This window comes from Manis javanica, chromosome X (genome assembly GCF_040802235.1).
Source record: "Manis javanica isolate MJ-LG chromosome X, MJ_LKY, whole genome shotgun sequence".
Lineage (NCBI taxonomy): Eukaryota > Metazoa > Chordata > Mammalia > Pholidota > Manidae > Manis > Manis javanica.
In genome coordinates this window covers 57153156-57174543 of record NC_133174.1, presented here as the reverse complement: position 1 = coordinate 57174543, position 21388 = coordinate 57153156, and the positions used below count along the sequence as shown (strand labels likewise).

The 21388-nt window shown below is 40.2% G+C and overlaps 1 protein-coding gene across 15 annotated transcripts in view; it reads right to left on the bottom strand.

Moving 5' to 3' along the window:
- EDA (ectodysplasin A) overlaps nucleotides 1-21388 on the bottom strand; it is a 629675-nt gene that overhangs the window by 380820 nt on the left and 227467 nt on the right. Inside the window, exon 2 of one of the 15 annotated variants that reach the window (XM_073228165.1) lies at nucleotides 18531-18679. The exons of the other annotated variants lie outside the window; for them this stretch is intronic. Coding sequence (XP_073084266.1) covers nucleotides 18662-18679 — 18 coding nt within the window. The 3' untranslated portion in view covers nucleotides 18531-18661. Of the gene's footprint in view, nucleotides 1-18530; nucleotides 18680-21388 lie in introns of those variants that run through there. 15 annotated transcript variants of the gene reach the window in all.

The following is a 21388-nucleotide window of genomic DNA, read 5'->3' as shown; positions in this document are numbered from 1 at the left end:
AGTCTCACTTTTTTCAGGCAAGTTTCCACTTACAAGCATTTCTAAAAATCTCAGCATATTAACTTTTTCCCCAAACATATTAACTTTGACTTCTGTATTACACTGCTATAATCTAATGTAAATGCCAGTGCAAAAAACTTACACATTCAAGATTATACAAAAGGTTTGAATTAAAAGATAAAACTCAGAAACTCAACTAAATATGATATAGACTCAACAAGAACAGAAATTTAGACATTGTTACAAAAAACCGGCAGTGTCTCTCATGACAGAAGTTGTAAATCACACAAAGAGGAATATATCTATAAGAATGCTCATTTACTGAAGGCCCATGTAAAATTCATTCCCTACCTAAACAAGAAAAGGTATAAGCTTGTTTTTGTATGCTACATAGTCAATATGCACATGTATTTTTAGCAAATTTTTTTCTAGAAGGCTTCTGACAGTATCTTCAATGTCATAAAATAATGTATGGAAATGGCTTATGCTTAACTAGAGTCCCTTCATAAAAATATGGGAGAAGAGATTATCTGATAGAAGTTTTATTTGGTTAACATCAATAAAGAAAAAGCATGGGTACGGGAGGTGTAGGAAGTGATTTTCAAAAATACAACAAAACAAAGGAAAACTAACAGTTTTCCTGGGTGTCTTTCTCTTATTATATAATACCCTACTAGGGAATTTCCATTAGGAAAGAGGGTCTCAAAAGTAAGGAATGAATGGGTGTGGTAGTGTGATGGAAGCTAGAATAAGGAAAGATAAGGAGAGATCTACAAGCAAGTTTCAGTGCTAGGTCAAGGTAGTGGCAGAGAGGAAAGACAAGGGGGGATATAAACTTTCTTTTGGTGTAATCTCATTATCCCCTTTTCAGCTCAAAATATGTCCCTTATATCTACCTCTCCCTTTCTGGCTAGCTTATTGCTTGTCCCTGTTATATCCTGTAATACCTAATAAAGATTTATTATAGCAGAATCTCCCTATAGACCCTGGCAGGTCAATGCTGTCTGGTTTTCTAAAGCAAAGTTCAATGCAGGTGACAAATGAAATGCAATTAAAGTCTAAAGCCTCAAATCTCATTGCTTTATTTTAAAGCATATGGCTGATACTCATCCACCATTGGCCTCGTTAGCCAGAGGGCACTAAAACTAACTGATGCATCAGATAACTCCAAACCATACTGCTTTGGGGAAATTTTCATAATGTCCCTCAAATATCTGGAGCTGGCCTCAGTGCTCACAAGCACTATAACGAGTGAAGCCTCTCTAGTGCTAGGTCTAAACATAATTCATCAAGCTGCTGATTATTTTCATTCAGTGAAGCTTTTCAAATGTTTAATAATTCACTTTCATCATACTGCCAAAGTTGAAGTCACATAAGGGAGCAGATGCAGCATTCTGTAGGCATAATTCATAGGTTTTCATCCAATCTAGATACTTCAGTTGTATTGTCATATTTTCAAACTGATAAATCTGATTATCTTTAGAGAGCATACTACTTGCTCCCTTCAGAAAACATTTTTCATTCACCAATAAACAACTCATGAGAGATATTTGAATGCCCAGCAAATATATGTCCCTATAATAGATATTTAGACATAAAAGCAAAAAAAAAAAAAGGAAAGCAAATTTCTCTCCTTTTGAAAGGTCAGTCTAAAATGGATATACTGACATGGTCTCATGCAAAGCAGGACAACTACTAAAGCCCAAGGGCTTCTAGGAAGTCTCTTTTTCTTCAAGGACTTGATGCCCTATTTCTAGACAATATTTTCACAACTTAAATGCATTTATGTAAGGGCATAAAAATTGTATTCTACCAATCATCTCTGTAAATCTTATTTTCGGTTATGGGTCCTAAAGAGCATCAAACCTGGAATTTCTTACCAAAGCCCAATTTAGATCCATAAAATGCTAGTATCACAGCTTCATTTCCCACAGACCATAGCTAATCAAAATCATTTCAATTTTTCTGGGCACAAGGTGATATGTGGGTATTTCTAGCAAGTAGCTCCTTTGTCTGAAACTACCAGTGCAAAGAAATCAACATTTTCCTTTATGACACTACAACAAATTCAATCTTACCTTCCACATTTGAAATGCTAAGAGTTTTAGTTATTGACCTTGCTCAGTTCTAATAACATCAACTCTTATTAATTTCATCTTTCATTAGAGTGTAAAAGGAAATCACCTTTCCTCTTCCTTCTCCATCATTTCCATCCAAATGAGATTGCTTAATGAATATACTGATTAGTCACCAATTGATCAACTTAAAAATTAATTTGAAAAGTAAATTTTCAAAAAAACATAATTTATGTTTAAAGGTAGATTGGGGGTTCATGAAGCCGAGGCTGTCCATAATCCACACATCTGAATTACACACAGTGTACCAGGTGTCACAAAATGCTTTATTCAGCCAACTGGAGATACAGATTTCACACTGAGGACTGCAGTGCTTTCTACAGGAACAATACCCCTGTGGACAGTCAATAAATATTTATTAAAAAACTTCTTCACAGAAGGTAAAAAGGGAGAGACAGTGAGCCAGAGGGCTGCATGAAACTTCAGTGACTGTTTCAGGAAGAAAGACTTACTGAGATAAAAGGGAGTATCTGTTACCTTTCCAAGAGAAGACACAGGGGACTGAGAGAAGCAGTCACAAATAATTCTGGACTAAAGGGGACTGAGCAAGCATTTCACACCTTTGGCAACTAGATTGCTATTTACCAAAAACTCACAATCGTCACATTTCCCTGTTGCCACCAATAGTACCTGTTTTTAAAAAGTAAAGGTCTGATTTGGTACTGGCACAAGAACAGAGCCACAGACCAGGAGAACAGAATAGAGACTCCAAACATTAACCCAAACATATATGGTCAATTAATATATGATAAAGGAGCCATGGACATACAATGGGGAAATGACAGTCTCTTCAACAGATGGTGCTGGCAAAACTGGACAGCTACATGTAAGAGAATGAAACTGGATCACTGTCTAACCCCATACACAAAAGTAAATTTGAAATGGATCAAAGACCTGAATGTAAGTCATGAAACCATAAAACTCTTAGAAAAAAACATAGGCAAAAATCTCATGGACATAAACATGAGTGACTTCTTCATGAACATACCTCCCCGGGGAAGGGAAACAAAAGCAAAAATGAACAAGTGGGACTATATCAAGCTAAAAAGCTTCTATACAGCAAAGGACACCATCAATAGAACAAAAAGGTATCCTACAGTATGGGAGAATATATTCATAAATGACAGATCCGATAAAGGGTTGACATCCAAAATATATAAAGAGCTCACACACAAACAAAAACCAAATATTCCAATTAAAAAATGGGCAGAGGAGCTGAATAGACAGTACTCTAAAGAAGAAATTCAGATGGCGAACAGACACATGAAAAGATGCTCCACATTGCTTGTCATCAGAGAAATGCAAATTGAAACCACAGTGAGATATCACCTCACACCACTAAGGATCGCCATCATCGAAAAGACAAACAACAACAAATGTTGGCGAGGTTGTGGAGAAAGGGGAACCCTCCTACACTGCTGGTGGGAATGTAAGTTAGTTCAACCATTGTGGAAAGCAGTATGGAGGTTCCTCAAAACGCTCAAAATAGAAATACCATTTGACCCAGGAATTCCACTTCTAGGAATTTACCCTAAGAATGCAGTACTCCAGTTTGAAAAAGACAGATGCACCCCTATGTTTATCACTGCACTATTTACAATAGCCAAGATATGGAAGCAACCTAAATGTCCATCAGATGAATGGATAAAGAAGGTGTGGTACATATACACAATGGAATATTAGTCAGCCATAAGAAAAAAGCAGATCCTACCATTTGCAACAACATGGAGGAGCTAGAGGGTATTATGTTCAGTGAAATAAGCCAGGCAGAGAGAGACAAGTACCAACTGATTTCACTTATATGTGGAGTATAAGAACAAAGGAAAACTGAAGGAACAGAACAGCAGCAGACTCACAGAACCCAAGAATGGACTAATAGTTACCAAAGGGAAAGGGACAGGGGAGGGTGGGTGGGAAGGGAGGCACAAAGGTGGGGAAGAAGAAAGGGGGCATTATGATTAGCATGTATAGTGTGTGGGGGGCACAGGGTGGGCTGTGCAACAGAGAGAAGACAAGTAGTGATTTTACAGCATCTTACTACGCTGATGGACAGTGACTGTGAAGGGGTATGTGGGGGGGACTTGGTGAAGGGGGGAGCCTAGGAAAGATAATGTTCTTCATGTAATTGTAGATTAATGATACCAAAATAAAACAAACATAGATAGATAGATAGATAGATAGATAGATAGATAGATAAAGTAAGGTTCTAGGGTCATATACTAAATATACATACTGACAGCTTACCTTTTTAGGTTACTTATCTAACACCTTTAACTATCCAGAATTAGCCAATAACCTAGAAGACAGCCAAAATTATACATTCTAAGAATGATCAGGCATTAATACATCTGTTCTTTACTCATAAAAACATAGCATATCATAACACTCGAGTTATGTTTTCATAAGATTATTCCCTATGCCCACATTCAAAGTATAGTCACTCTTAAAATTGTGCCTTAAAAGTAACAAGCATATTTAATCTGCTTTCCAGGAGCACAACTGAGCAGGAGTAGGGGATATGCCAAACACATCAAGTAGTAACAGCTGACAGCAGTGGAAGAGATTAAAGAACTATAAAAAGCATATATGAAATTTAAAAAGCACAGCAGTCTGGGACATTTAGTGTAGGGGCAAACAGTCTTATTCATATCAAATGTCCCCAGTGGAACAATTACAGTAAAGCAAAGCAAAAAAAATTGAGGTTCATAATGATGGCAAAACTCTAACCTTGTCATGATTTTGTCATCTTTATACTGTCATATTACATCAAGACCTCCAAGCAGAAGGACTTCTTCAGATATGTGACACAGTGGGGAAAGACAGCCATTTAGAAGTTAGGTGCATCAGTTAATCACCATCTCTAACTTTTAATCTGTAAAATGAGGAAACTTACTACTTCCCTCACAAGAATGTCATAATGACAAAATACTACATATAAAAACACTTCATAAAATAGAAAGTGCTATATGTACAGTAGCATTCCATTTTCTTTGTTCTGCTTGCTCTAAAATATGACTATAAGAATCCATAATGCTTATCTTACCTGTTTCATAACTTTCTGTACTTTCTATTTTCACACATCTCTCCTCCTCTTATATTTACAAGGGATAATTATACAATTCTCTAGGTAGACCTGAATCCTACAGGCATCTGATTCTTCCCTTTCAATTCATATCTAAACACTGTCACCCTGCCCATCTTCCTAAAACAACTTATAGCTTTTCTTTCCTTTCAATCACCAAATACATCCTTGTCTAGACCCCTGGAGCTTATCTCTAACTGGTCTACATTTATCTAGTTTTCCACAACTCATTTGGGCTTTCCTATACTTGCTTTAAATACAGTTTTGTGTATATCATCCTCTGATGCAAAAGCTTTCACTGGCTTCCCAGTGCCCTCAGGAAAAATCCAAACTTAACAAACTGGCATTTATGAAAAACCATGTGAGGGATTTTTCACAGGTCTCAAGAAAATCTAAGTTTCTTCTGACATTGGTTCTTGTTTACCTTATGGACACATGAAAGTCATGTAACTGACATTTTTCTCCTTTATCTGTCTGCTAAGACACTTTGAGCCAAATGTACGGCACAGCTATAAAGTCACCAATGCTGTATACTTGGTGTAAACCTTACCATGGCCTCACATTAGTTTCTGACATTTATTTTTCCTTCATACTCATTTCTCCACCAATTTGTTCATCCTGTTATTGTTTTAATTTCTCAGTAAACAAATTCAAAGACCTGTTAGAATGAGACAGAGTATAAAATGATATTGAGAGACTAAAGAAGATATGCGGTAGGAAAAAAGATGGCAGCATGAGAAGTGAGGCAGAAATCTCTTGCCAAAACCACATATATTTTGAAATTACAGCAAATACAACTATTCTTAAAAGAGTGACCAGAAGTAAAACTGCACGAGCTAGTCTACATCTGGGAGAAGTGAACATCTCACAGAAAGGATAAAGTACAAAAGCTGCAAACCGGCAGGACCAAGTACTCCCCCCACACGAGCTAACAAGTGGGAGGAAGAGAATCAGAGCAGAGACAAAGTGGAAGCACAGGACTGCTAAAAATCCAGCCCTAGAAATCTACCCCAGGAGCACAGACCCACACTGCAGGGTGCTCTGGAGATTAGAGGGGCTGACAACTGAAGTCAGAGACTAAAACTGTGAAAAGGTTCTCACAACCGGTTGTCCTGGGACAAAAGAAAAGCAGGTGCTTTGAAAGAATTCTCAACAGTGAGAGGGCTGCTAAATGGGCAAGGGTTTAGGAGAAGGAACACGTGGACTAAATCATCCTGGCACACTCAGCCCAGTAGGATGGGAAATTTCAGGAGCTTCAGGCACCCTATCACCCTGGTAGGTAATGCAGCCCTGAGGCCCCACACTGCAATAAGAAGCCTGCTGCTTCTCCCTCCCACACACCGGCTGGCATCTATGCACAAACCTGCTGTCCACACCATTCCTGTACACGAGCCAGAGAGCAGCCCAACCTATAGCAACTTCACACCTTAATGCACAGCCTTCTCACTTCACGTGGCTAACCAGCCCTGACACTGGAGACAGGCATGGTGACTGGGAAGCAAAAAAGGGCTTTGCCTTCATGGCAAACATGTGCGCCACTCACCTGTCACCCCCAACATCACCTAGGCCAGCAGGAGGGCAGCACCGCCCATGGCAGTTTAGAAGATTAACCCAGATGCCACTCCCTGTGTGCAGCTAACCAGCACAGAAGACAAAGGTACTGTGACAAGGAAGCAGGAAGGGACTTGGTTTTCCCAGCAGACAGTCACACCGCTCGCATGTAACCACTCACACCACTCCAGGACTATGAAAAGGCAGTAGAACCTTGTTCAACCGCAAATCCCTCAAACACCAGAAAGAGGGCTCAATAAGACTGAAATCACCAACCTACATGAAAAAGAATTAAAAATAAAAGTCACAATCATCCTAATGGAGGTATAGAAAAATATTGAAGAACTAGGGGAAGAAATCAGGAGCGAGACAGACACCTTAAAAAATACAGTAACTGAAATGAAATATACAAATGTGGAATTTAAAAGCAGATTAGATGAGGTCGAGGAGATGGTAAATGTAAAAATAATTAGAGAACAGAAATACAAAGAAGCTGAGGCAGAGTGAAAAAAGGATCCCTAGGAATGAAAGAATATTAAGAGAACTGTGTGACCAATCCAAATGGAACAATATATGCAGTATGGGGGTACCAGGAAAAGAAGAGAGAGAAAAGGGATAGAAAGTCTCTTTGAAGAAATAATTGCTGAAAATGTCCCGAATCTGGGAAACGAAACAGTCTCTCAGACCATGGGAGTACACAGATCTCCCAACACAAGGGGCCCAAGGAAGACAACACCAAGACATATAATAATTAAAATAGCAAAGATCAAGGACAAGGACAGAGTACTAAAAGCAGCCAGAGAGAGAAAAAGGATCACCTACAAAGGAAAACCCATCAGGCTATCATCAGACTTCTTAACAGAAACCTTACAGGCCAGAAGGGAGTGGCATGATATATTCAATGCAATGAACCAAAAGGGCCTTAAACAAAGAACACTCTATCGAGAAAGATTATCATTTACATTAGAAGTAGGGATTAAACAATTAGCAGATAAACAAAAAATGAGAGAACTTGCATCCTACAAACCATCTCTACAGTGTATGTTAAAGGGACAGCTCTAGAAGGAACTTTGCCTAAGGCTAAACAGCTGTCACCAGAGAAAATAAAACCACAGCAAAGCAAGTAGACCAATTAAATACTAACCAAATGCAAAATTAAATCAGCTACCACTAAGTTAGTGTGGGGATACACAAAAAGTGCAGAATATGACACCAAATATATAAAGAGAGGAGGAGAAGGAAAAAGAAGGGGGGTAAAAAGAATCTTCACATTGTACTTACAATAGCGCAACAACTGAGTTACGGAAGACTGCTACATAGAAAAGAAGCTGCCCTTGAAACTTTAGTAACCATGAATCCAAAGCCTCCAATGGCAATAAGTACATCTCTGTTGATAATATCCCTAAATGTAAATGGACTGAATGCACCAATCAAAAGACAAAGAATTAGAGAATGGATATAAAAAAAAAGACCCAACAATATGCTGCCTACGAGACTCACTTCAAACCCAAAGACATGCACAGACAAAAAGAAAACGGATGAAAAAAGATATTTCATGCAAACAAAAGGGAGAAAAAAGCAGGACTTGCAATACTTGATAAAAGAGACTTCAAAACAAAGACACTAACAAGAGACAAAGAAGTACATTATAAAACAATAAATGGGTCAGATAAAGCATTATAAATATCTATGCACCCAACATAGGAGCACCGAAATATGTACAACAAATACTAACAGAATTAAAGGGGGGAATAGAATGCAATGAATTCATTTTAGGAGACTTCAACAATCCACTGACTCCAAAGGACAGATCAACCAGAGAGAAAATAAGTAAGGACACAGAGGCAATGAACAACACACTAGAACAGATGGATATAACAGACATCTATACAACACTCCATCCAAAAGTGGCAGGATACACATTCTTCTCAAGTGCGAGTGGAACATTTTCAAGAATAGATCATACACTAGGCCACAAAAAGAACCTCAGTAAATTCAAAAAGATTGCAATTGTACCAATCAGCTTCACAGACCACAAAGGTATGAAAACAGAAATAAATTACTCAAAGAAAATGAAAAAGCCCACAAACACATGGAGGCTTAATAACAAGCTCCTAAATAATCAATGGATCAATGACCAAATAAAAACAGACATCAATCAATATATGGAGACAAATGATAACAATAATTCAACACTGCAAAATCTGTGGGATGCAGCGGAGGCCATGCTAAGAGGGAAACATATTTGCAATACAGGTCTACCTCAGGAAAGAATAACAATCCCAAATGAACAGTCTAAACCCACAATTAATGAAACTAGAAAATGAAGAACTAATGAGGGCCAAAATCAGTAGAAGGAGGGACATAATAAAGATTAGAGCAGAAATAAATAAAACTGAGAAGAATAAAACAATTGAAAGAATCAATGAAAGTAGGAACTGGTTCTTTGAGAAAATAAACAAAATAGATAACCCCCAGCCAGACTTATCAAGAAAAAAATAGTCTACACACATAAGCAGAATCAGCAATGAGAAAGGAAAAATCACTACAGACACCACAGAAATACAAAGAATTATTAGAGAATACTATGAAAAACTATATGCTAACAAACCGGATAACCGAGAAGAAATGGACAACTTTCTAGAAAAATACAACCTTTCAAGGCTGACCCAGGAAGAAACAGAATATCTAAATAGACCAGTTACCAGCAAAGAAATTGAATTGGTAATCAAAAAATTACCTAAGAACAAAACTCCTGGACCAGAAGGTTTCACCGCTGAATTTTATCAAACATTTAGTGAAGACCTAATACCCATCCTCCTTAAACTTTTCCAAAAAGTAGAAGAGCAGGGAATACTCGCAAACTCATTCTACGAGGCCAACATCACTCTAATACCAAAACCAGGCAAAGACACCACAATAAAAGAAAATTGCAGACCAACATCCCTGATGAACATAGATGCAAAAATACTCAACAAAATATTAGCAAACTGAATTCAAAAATACATCAAAAAGATCATCCATCATGATCAAGTAGGATTTATTCCAGGGATGCAAGGATGGTACTACATTCAAAAATCCATCAACATCATCCACCACATCTACAAAAAGAAGGACAAAAACCACATGATCATCTCCATAGATGCTGAAAATGCATTTCACAAAATTCAACATCCATTCATGAAAAACTTTTCAACAAAATGGGTATAGAGGACAAGTCCTTCAACATAATTAAGGCCATATATTGACAAACACACAACCAACATCATACTTAAAAGTGAATAGCTGAAAGCTTTTAATCTAACATTGGGAATAAGACAAGGATCCCCACTCTCTCCACTTTTATTCAATATATCACTGGAGGTCCTAGCCATGGCAATCAGACCACACAAAGACATAAAAGGCATCCAGATTGGGAAGGAAGAAGTTAAACTGACAGTGTTTGCACAAGACAGGATATTATACATAAAAAAAACCTAAAGAATCCACTCAAAAACTACTAGAACTAATTAATATCTGAGTTCAGCATAGTTGCAGGATATAAAATTAATACACAGAAATCTGTTGCTTTCCTATACACTAACAATGAACTAGCAGAAAGAGAAATCAGGAAAACAATTCCATTCACAACTGCATCAAAAAGAATAAAATACCGAGGAATAAACCTAACCAAGGAAGTGAAAGACCTATACCCTGAAAACTACAAGACACTCAAGAGAAATTGAAGGGGACACTAATTAATGTTAGTTCATCCCATGCTCTTGGGTAGGAAGAATTAATCTTGTCAAAATGGGCATCCTCCTAAGGCAATCTATAGATTCAGGGCAAATCCCATCAAAACACTGAAAGCATTCTTCAATGAACTGGAACAAATAGTTCTGAAATTCATATGGAACCACAAAAGACCCCAAATAGTCAAAGCAATCCTGAGAAGGGAGAACAAAGTGAGGGTGGGAGTAGTACACTACTCAAATTCAAGCTCTACTACAAAGCCACAGTAATCAAGACAGTATCCTACTGGCACAAGAACAGACCCATAGGTCAATGGACCAGAATAGAGAGCACAGATAAAAACGTACATGTATATGAATAAATAATAGATGATAAAGAAGTATGGACATATAATGGGGAAATGACAGCCTCTTCATCAACTGGTGCTGGTAAAACTGGACAGCTACATGGAAGAGAATGAAACTGGATTACTCGCTAACTCCATACACAGAAGTAAACTAGAAATGGATCAAAGACCTAAATGTAAGTCATGAAATCATAAAACTCTTAGAAGAAAATATAGGCAAAACTTTTTTGAATAAAAACATGAGCAACTTTTTCATGAACATATCTCCTTGAGCAAGGGAAATAAAAGAAAAAATGAACAAGTGGGACTATATCAAACTAAAAAGCTCCTGTAAAGCAAAAGACACCATCAGTAGAACAAAATGACATCCCATAGTATGGGAGAATATATTCATAAATGACATATCCGATGAGAGGCTAACTTCCAAAATACATAAAGAGTGCATGCACCACTACAACAAAAAAGCAAATAACCTGATTAAAAAATGCATGGATGATCTGAACAGACACTTCTACAAAGAGGAAATGCAGATGGCCAACAGGCATATGAAAAGATGCTCCACATCACTAATCAGAGAAATGAAATTAAAACCAAAATGAGATATCACCTCATACTAGTTAGGATGGCCAACATCCAAAAAACAAACAAAACAAATGCTGGCTAGGATGTGGAGAAAGGGAACCCTCCTACACTGCTGGTGGGAATGTGAAATAGTTCAACCATTGTGGAAAACAGTATGGAGGTTCCTCAAAAAAACTAAAAATAGAAATATCACATGATCCAGGAATACCACTCCTAGGAACTTTCCCTAAGAAAACAGGATTGCAGATTCAAAAAGACATATGCATCCCTGTATTTATCGCAGCACTATTTACAATAGCAAAGAAATGGAAGCAACCGTGTCCATTAGCAGATGAATGGATAAAGAAGAGGTGGTACATATACACAGTGGAATATTATTCAGCCATAAGAAGAAAACAAATTCTCCCATTTGCAACATCATGGAAGGAGCTAGAGGGTATTAGGCTCACTAAAATAAACCAGGCAGAGAAATACAAATACCAAATGATTTTACTCATTTGTGGAGTATAACAACAAAGCAAAAACTGAAGGAAATATACAGCAGCAGACTCACAGAACCCAAGAATGGACTAACAGTTACCAAAGGTACTGGGGAGGGTGAGTGGGAAGGAAGTGATAAGGGGATTAAGAGGCATTATGATTATCACACATAATATAGGGGGGGTACAGGGAAGGAAGTATAACACAGAGAAGACAATAGTGACTGTGTAGCATCTTACTATGCTGATGGACAGTGACTGTAATGGGGTACCTGGTGGGGACTTGATAATAGGGGGAATGTAGTAACCACAATGTTGCTCATGTGAAACCTGAGCATAAGATTATATATCAATGATACCTTAATAAAAAATTACAGAGAGAAGCAAAAAATAAAAACTAAAGAAGACATGTGACTATATAAACAGAGGTAGAAAAGAGGCTGGGTAGCAAGACTGTAGGCAGGAATGAGGATTTTCACTGATGAAAAGATCAAGATTACTTCAATGGTAAGTTGTGGGTCAAACTGTAACATTTCCAGAGTATCTCACCTGGCTCTAGTGCATTTGCATATCCTCAGGGGTGGAGAGAATTCATCTCCATATCAATGGGTAATTACGTGGACAATGTAGGGTGTATCTAAACCTGAGAGGTTAAGGGGTGGGGGATGGCTTGCTTGCCTACTTGCTTCTTCAGGACCAGAGGAGAGAGACTACCCTGGACTGCAGTTTGTAAGTAATAAACCAATTTGAAACTTTATTTCTCCCTTTGACTGATTTTGTTTTTTTTGTGGTATTTTGTCCCAGGATTTCCTCTTCTCCGGACGTACATCTAGCAGCAGTTGGCAGGGTGCCTCTGTACCCCAAATCTGTCATAATGGGTGCAACGTTTGGGAGGGCTGCTCCTGTGTATGGTGGGGAGGCCCCAGTGGATGCAGCGGCAGAGGGTGCCACTTCACCTGTTATTATCACCCCAGCTGTGGGGCTTCCAAGTTGGGAACCCCTAGTGGGGAGTTGGTCTATGGTAAAGTACTTGTTGTGGGGTGGGGCCTTCCCCAGAACTGTGGAAGGGTGGAGACACCAGAAGCTGCAGAATTAACTCTCCGTGATTTGGAAGATTGCTTGGAGTCCTTAGGGGCCGTGTAGCGGCTGAAACTGTAGGGTCTCTTTTCATTGAGATAGTTGAAAATGTTATACAGAAGAAAGAGAGGATTAACAATGGACTTGGCAGGAGGGAGACACACTTCAGCATGGCTTAGGGGAGGTGGGTGATAACCTATGGGATGCTGTTAAAGACGAGAGACAGTTACTGAAAAGGCAGGTCACACTCCTAGAAGATTGCTTAGCAGCAGCGAGGGGAGAAATAGTAGAAAAAGCCATGTTGCAGGAGGCTATGGGGGATTGGGAGGAAACAGTAGTGCCTTCAGCCCTGGTAATGGTGGAGGAGGAGCAATTTGTGGAGGAGCCCCAAGCGGCCACCAGAGGTACCATCTTCTCCTGTTTTAAAGGCCTGCCCAGCTGTTATTAAGATAATAAAAACAAAACAACCAGGGTTTCCTTATGGGGAGAAGCAGCCCCATCCCCAGGTTGTGGAGCACTCCACGCTCCGTCCCTACACCCAGGATGAGCAGGGGGACATGAGCATCTGGTATAGGCAGAGGCCATTAGAATCTCTGCCTACATGGCTTTTATGTCTCTGGGATATGGGGGTGGAAAACATTGTTCTGTGGGGTACTGAGATTAGTAGAATGGCTTCCCTGATGACTCACCCTTCCCTCTGGCAGTGGTTGCAAAATGCCTATCATGCCCCAGGGAATCAGACACTCCTGGAATGGCTGACAGCTGCCATCAGGATAGTTTGGCCTAATCAGGGTGATTTACCATACTTTCTCAGTACTTGGAAAACATATGCAGAGCTCCAATAGGTATGGCAGGAATTGGGTATGGAAAACATTATCTATAATATAGACCCCCAGGGCTCTGATAAGGAGGTGTTCACTATAGGAATGAGAAACCTGGTGCTGCATACAGCTCCCACATCTCTTTGGATCCCTAGTGAATACTCTTGCCCCGACATAGGGCAACCCATAAGTGAGGCTACTCATACTTCAGCAAATCTGGGGGAGATTGAAACAATAAGGGCACGGAGGGAAATACAGGCCACGACTGAAAGGAGAAGTTCAAAAGGCCCTGTGAAGGTCTCGAGGACCCAGATGTGGGTTGATTTGAGAAAGGCCGGAGTAATGAAAGAAAAACTCAGTTTAGAACTGTGGCACAAATTAAAGCCAGAGCAGCAGGTCCAGCTGCTGAGGTCCAGGGCACAGAAACCAGAGTCAAGGCCTCATGTCCAGCCTGTGTCCCTGTAAAACTTAATGGGAGACAGTACTCAGGATTCTCCTGAGCCCTCACCCCCACAGGAGGATGACTGGGCATCGCGGTTTGACTGAGGGGTTGGTCAAAGTTCCCATCTTGGGGGATATCATGAGGACAAGAGGCCACCTGTAGAATTAGCAATTCATTGGTTCCTGTGAATGTACAACATGTCCTGGCACTGGTGGACACAGGAGCTGAGTGTTCTCTGATTCATGGCAACCCTGAGCATTTTCCCAGGACCCCTGCTTTGATAGATGGCTATGGGGGTAAGGCAATTAGAGTGAAGAAAGCCCAAATCTCATTGGGGATAGGGCGTTTACCCCCAAAGGAGCACACCATGTACATTTTTCCCATCCCTGAATATGTTCTGGGGGTAGGTATCCTGCAGGGCCTGTGGTTACAGACCACTGAGGGTGAGTTCAGACTGAGGGTATGTGTGGTAAAGGCAGTTCTAAGGGGACATGCTAAGTACCCGCCATTAGCTCTGCCTGTACTTCAGTGTGTGACAAATACTAAGCAGTATAAATTGCCTGGGAGACACAAGGAAATTGGAGAAATTCTTCAGGAGTTGGAGAGGGTGGGCATCATAAAGCCCACTCATAGTCCTTTTAATTCTCCAGTGTGGCCAATGGGAAAGCCAGACGGCTCCTGGTGTGTGACTGTAGACTATAGGGAATTGAATAAAGTCACACCCCCTTTGAATGTTTCTGTCCCCTCTATAGCAGACATTCTAGACACCCTCAGCCACGAACTGGGAACGTATCATTATGTAGTAGAACTTGCTAATGCTTTATTCTCTATTGACATAGCACAGGAAAGCCAGGAACAGTTTGCTTTCATGTGGGAAGGCCAGCAGTGGACAGTCACTGTCCTTCCACAGGGATATCTCCAGTTCCACCGTCATGGACTTGTAGCCCAGGACTTGGCCACAAGGAGGAAACCACAAACAGTGCGGTTGTATCACTATATTGATGATATGCTCACATCTGATTCTTTCATATTTGGAAGGGGCAGTTCCTAGACTGTTGCAACATCTACAGGAAAAAGGATGGGCTGTGAACAGCACAAGGTTCAGGGACCTGGTTTGTCTGTGAAATTCTTGGGAGTTGTCTAGTCGGGTAAAACTAAAGTTCCTGCAGCAGTTATAGACAAGGTCCAGGCTTTCCCCACCCCTACCACTGTGGCAGTATTACAAGCATTTTTGGGTCCTTTGGGATCCTGGAGAATCTTTATCCCACACTTGGCACAAATTCTGAAGCCCTCATACTGGTTGGTATGAAAGGGCATCAGGTGGACTGGGATCAGACATGTGCAGCTGCTTTTACTGCTTCCAAGCAGGAAGTCAAGGCCATACAGCCCTTGAATGTAATGGACTCATCAAGGCCCTGTGAGCTAGATACTCATGTAACTAAAGATGGTTCTGGATGGGGTCTTTGGCAGTGGCTTGAACGGACACGCCAACCTATTGGACTCTGGTCACAACTCTGGAAAGGAGCAGAGGTCTGGCACACCTTGACAGAGAAGCAACTGGCTGCCTTGTACCAACACCTTGTTGGCTACAGAGCCAATTGCTGGAACAGCTCCGACCTAGGTAATAACCACCTATCCCATCATGGGGTGGGTTCAAGACTGTAGCCAAAGGCTATTGAGTGGCATGGCACACACACCTACACTGGCCAAATAGGGTGCATATTTACAGCAGCACAGCCCACTCTCTACCAGCCCCTTAAGTGGAGAACTCCAACGCTTATTGGGGCCAGCGACATATACCAGTGGAAAGCAGAAAGAACTTGCTTTTGAGCCCTTGGTAGTTGAGACTCCTTATCAGGAAGGAGAAGCCCCTATACCTGAAGATGCTTGGTACACAGACGGCTCTAGTCATGGGAAGCCCCCAAAGTGGAGAGCTGTGGCTTTCCATCCTAAGACTAAGACAATATGGATGGAGGATGGAGAGAGGAAGAGCAGTCAATGGGCCTAGTTGTGGGCAGTATGGCTCGTGACCACCCAGGAGCCTTCCCCCATAGTTGTCTGCACTGACAGCTGGGCCATCTATCGGCGCTTGACCCTGTGGCTACCGACATGGTATCATGCCAACTGGATGGTTGGTTACTAGCCCCTTTGGGGGCAAGAGTTCTAGCAAGACCTATGGACCTCAGGTCAGACTAAGACTGTTGCTGTATCATGTGACTGGCCATTTGCCTGGGCATCCCCAGGGAATGATGAAGCAGACACATTGGTCCACATGAGCTGGCTAGAAGGAAAGCCTGCCTCTGATGTGGCCCAATGTCTATACCAGCGTTTGTTGCATGTGGGGCAAAAGACAATGTGGGCTGTAGCCTGTATGTTGGGCTTGCCATTGACCTTTGAAGAAGTCAGCAGAGCCCGGAATTAGTGCCTTGTGGGCTGTAAGAGGGACTTACACCAAGTCCCACAGCAACATGGGACAATAGTAAGGGGGCCAATACCCCTTGTCAGGTGGCAAATAGTCTATATTGGGCCTCTGCCCATATCAGAAGGATATCAGTATGCCATGATTTGTGTGGACATGTCTATTGGACTATTGGTTGCTTTTCCTGCATGTCATGCAGATCAGCAAACCACCAAGAGGGGCCTGAAGCATCTCTTTGCAGCCTACAGCTGGCCGCAGGTGATTGCGAATGATCAAGGCACACACTTTACTGGACATGTGTTATAAGAATGGATGCAGCAATTAGCAATAAAGTGGAAATTTCATGTGCCATAAAATCCTACTAGGGCAGGCATGATAGAGAGGTACAACGGTTTGTTGAAATCTGGCCTCAAGTCAGACAGCAATAGTCTATGGGGTTGGTCAGTTTGCCTATGGACTGTGCTGTGGCATTTGAATGAGAAGCCACATAAAGGAGCTTTGAGCCCTCTGGATATGCTCACACACTTTGCTGCCTCTCCTATACAATTGTACATCCAAATGAAAGAAGAGTTACTGAAGCAGGATATGACCAGCAGAGCAACATCCTGCTGCCAGACCCTACTGCATTAAGCCCTGGAGACACTGTTGAATGGACCTGGTCCTGGACATTTTGACACACAGACCAGCAATGGCTGGCCCTTATGGCACCTTGGGGGAAAGGCCTGGAAGCTGGCCTCGTGTGTATTCCTGGAATAACAGCTGAATGGCCCCTAAAGGTCACAGTAGTGTACCCAAAACGTCCAGGAGGTAAGAGCATCTTGCAGGGAAGTTTTGTTTTATCTTTATGGCCAGTGCATCTACTTCCCGTAGCCCTATATATCAACCCATCTGTAACTCCCACAGGGAAGGGGGTGAAAGTCTGGTATACTAGTCCAGGTTGAGATCCCATTCCTACCACTGCTTTATCACAAGACCACTCTTTTGCATGTATCCTACCTGATGATCAAGATTTGCCTATGCCAGTGTCATTAAAACATGTATCTTATCACCCTTAAGGTTATTTTCTCCTACAGTCCTTGTGGCCTGAATGTGCCTCTTGACTGCAGCTGCCACATGATGATTGCTCTGAATCCTCTGCTACTGCCTGCCTATGGAATGGAAGAGCTGTCCACTTAATCAGCATGGGACTTTGAACCTAGCTGAATCCTCCTGCTTGAGGATTGTCATGATTTTATTGCTGTTGCTATTGTATGTTATTAGTCTAGTCACAATGCTCCAGTTTTCTCACCCACGGACCATTGTGGAAGAAGGGGAACAAGTAGGTTGTAAGGCGAGATTTCTGGAGGGGTGGCCGGTGGGTAAAACTGTAACATTCCCAGAGTATCTCACCTGGCTTATGTGCATTTGAGTTCTCAGGGGTGGATAGAAGTTCATCTCCATATCAATAGGTAATTACCTGGGCAACCAAGGGTGTGTCTGAACTTGAGAGTTTAAAGGGAGAGGCTTGCTTGCTTGCTTCCCTAGCAGAGGACAGAGAAGGCCCTGGACTGCAGTTTGTAAGCAATAAATGGGTTTTAAACTTTATTTCTGCCTTTGACTGATTTTGGTTTTTAGAGGTATTTTGCCCCGGGATTTCCTCTCCCTGGAGAGTAGAGAGCTCTCTGGGGAACATTTACTTCAAGAATTTGTAATGAGCTAAAATGGAAACAAATGAAGCATTTATAATAACAAATCTGTTCCTGACAACATCTCTGAAAATAGGAAGTTCTACTGTTAACCTTTTGTCTTAAAATATTTTACCAAACAAAAATTTTATGAAGTTAAAGCTAAGCAGAATATGATGATGACTTACATTTGTACTGCTCTGCTGCTTGCAAAGCCCTCTCACATACAGTATTTCATTTGGAACCATTCCGGACTATTCTTTTCTCTGTTGTAGAAGCCATTCACACTGGCAAGAAGCTGTTGCAAGCAGCATTCTCCATATCTGGGTCTTTAAGGATGTGGTATTTGCTGTAATAGAAAGTCGTATGGTATGTTGTTTGTCCCTCTCTCTAAATCCTCCTTGTCCTCTAAATCATGAAACTCTATCATGACAATGTCAGTCTGATCTCTTCACCCACTCTTATGATGAGGTTCTTTTCAGACCCACAATCCAACCCTCCCTTCCTTCTTCCTATCCCCCCAGCCCCAAATAGCAGCATTCCTCTTCTTTGTATGCCTGTGCCACTCCCTCTCCAACTTCCCTCCATATTTCCAAGAAGGTAATTTGTTTTTGAAGCATTTCAGCTATGAAGACCACCCACCAGGGGGCTCACTTATTGTTCTCATTCCATATTGTACTGTACCAACTTGTACCTTTAGATTGTAAGCTCCTTGGAGAAAGGATTTTCTTCATTTTAGTGCAATCAATCTATTGTAAAGCACTGTGTATACTTAGAGACTATCACTAATTCAATTCTTCTGGGTTTTACTGGAATTATCCACTGAATCATGTGACTTCTCTTGAGCATTTTCTTCTCCTGAATTATTTGGGGCCCTCTTCCAGATTTTTTTTTAAGTAAAAAGTTAGCACTTTCTGCTTTCAAGAGTGCTGTCAGCTACACATTTGAATGTACATGCTTCATCCTAATTTATTCTATTTCTTACAGATAACAGTATCAAATTAAATACCTTCCAAAAGGCTGCTGAAAAGGTAAAATACAAAGCCATTTTCCTTCTGGCTAATCTACAGATAATCTTATTCACTCCTGCTGTACAGAAAAATGACACTGGTCCACTTGCGATTGAGTATATTCCAGCTATCATTAGTTACAATGCTGTATCAGAGAAACAATACTGGCTAAAAAAATGAAGTCATTCATTTTCCTAAAACAGAGGAGAAAGAAACCTTAAGATATACAAAGTTACTGAATAATAAATCCTATTCTTCAATTGAAGCAAACATATAATGACTTTAAGGAAACTTTAAAAATAAAAATGTGTTAAAGGACAATCAGATCAGACAGCATGTAAATTTTTGTGTGGAACCAGAAGTTAGATATAATCCCAAATCCCCAGCTTCAGCAACTAATTTTTTAAGTATAAATATAGAAAGAATATAAATATGTGGTCTCTATTTTTTTTGGATAACCTCCTCTCCTTAAATTTGTACTTAAACATTTGCCTAAAAAATATTTGCTGAATATAAACACTGTTCCCAGGTCTAAACAACAGAGGAAAAGCCCAAATGTGGGCAATGGGAGGGGGAGAACCAAGCACACTAGGATAATCCATAAACTGTGATGGTCAAACTAGCTCTTTCTAAAAGCACAGAGGTTAACACCTAGATATGTAATGTTTCTCTAGGAAAATTAAGTCCATTTGTCATAACTCTTCATCGAAGATCCCCACTTCATCCAATTTATGTGTGATAGTCTTACCCTCTATTCCACTGGAACTTCTGGCTTATGCTCAATTATCTAGATGAATCATAAGACCTAAACCTTGTTCTTTGTGTATACAGATGAAGATGGACACTTTAAAAAAAATTAAAGTGTAGTTGAAAATATTATATTAGTTTCCAGTATACAATATAGTGATTTGATAGTTATCTACATTATTAAAAGCTCACTCCAATAAATGTAGTTACTATCTGTCAACATTCAAGGATACTACAACAATACTGACTATACTTCCTATAGTATACTTTCATCCCTGTGACTAATTTATAATTGGGATTTTGTGTCTCTATCTCTTTTACCTATTTCACCTTCCCCTTTCTCATGGCAACTGCCAGTCTCTTCTCTGTGTCTGAGTTTTGATTGAATTGAACAAAACAATATCTGCTTTGTTTTTGTTTTGCTTTTTTTTTTAGATTCCACATAAGTGAAATTATATGGTATTTGTTTTTCTCTGCCTGGCTTGTTTCCTTTAGCATAATATCTTCTAGGTCCATCCATGTTGTTGCAAATGGCAGGATTTCATTTTTATGTGACTGAATAATATCCCATTGTATATATGTACCACATCCTCTATATCCATTCATCTAAAGAACACTAGGTTGCTTCCATATCTTGGCTTTTGTAAATAATGTGGCAATAAACATAGGAGTACATATATCTTTTCAAATAAGTGATTTTGTTTCCTTCAGGTAAATTCCCATACAGATGGCCAATGGGCACATGAAAAGGTGCTCCACATCACTAATCCTCAGGGAAATGCAAATCAAAACCACAGTGAGGTATTACCTCATATCAGTCAGAATAGCTGCTATTCAAAAGACAAGTGTTGGTGACAATATGGATAAAAGGTAACCCTCATACACTTCTGGTGGGAATGTAAATTGGTCCAGCCACTGTGGAAAGCCCTACGGAAGTTTCTGAAAAAACTAAAAATAGAAATACCATGTGACGATGAACACTTTCTTAACAACATACCTGACATTTGCAAGTAGTCCTAAAAGAAAGTTTCAAAGAAGAACATATGGTACTAGTAGAATCAAAAGGATACAAACATGAATGATTTTAGCCTCCAAAATACAACATGGAAAATATAGTCAATAACATTGTAATAACTTTGTATGATGACAGGCAGTAACCACACTTACCATGGTGAGCATTTCATAATGTATATAATTATTGAATTACCATGTTGTACATCTGAAACTAATACAATATAGTATGGAATCTATACTTCAATAAATAAGGTATCAAAAAAAACAAAGCATATTTCGGTGTGAAC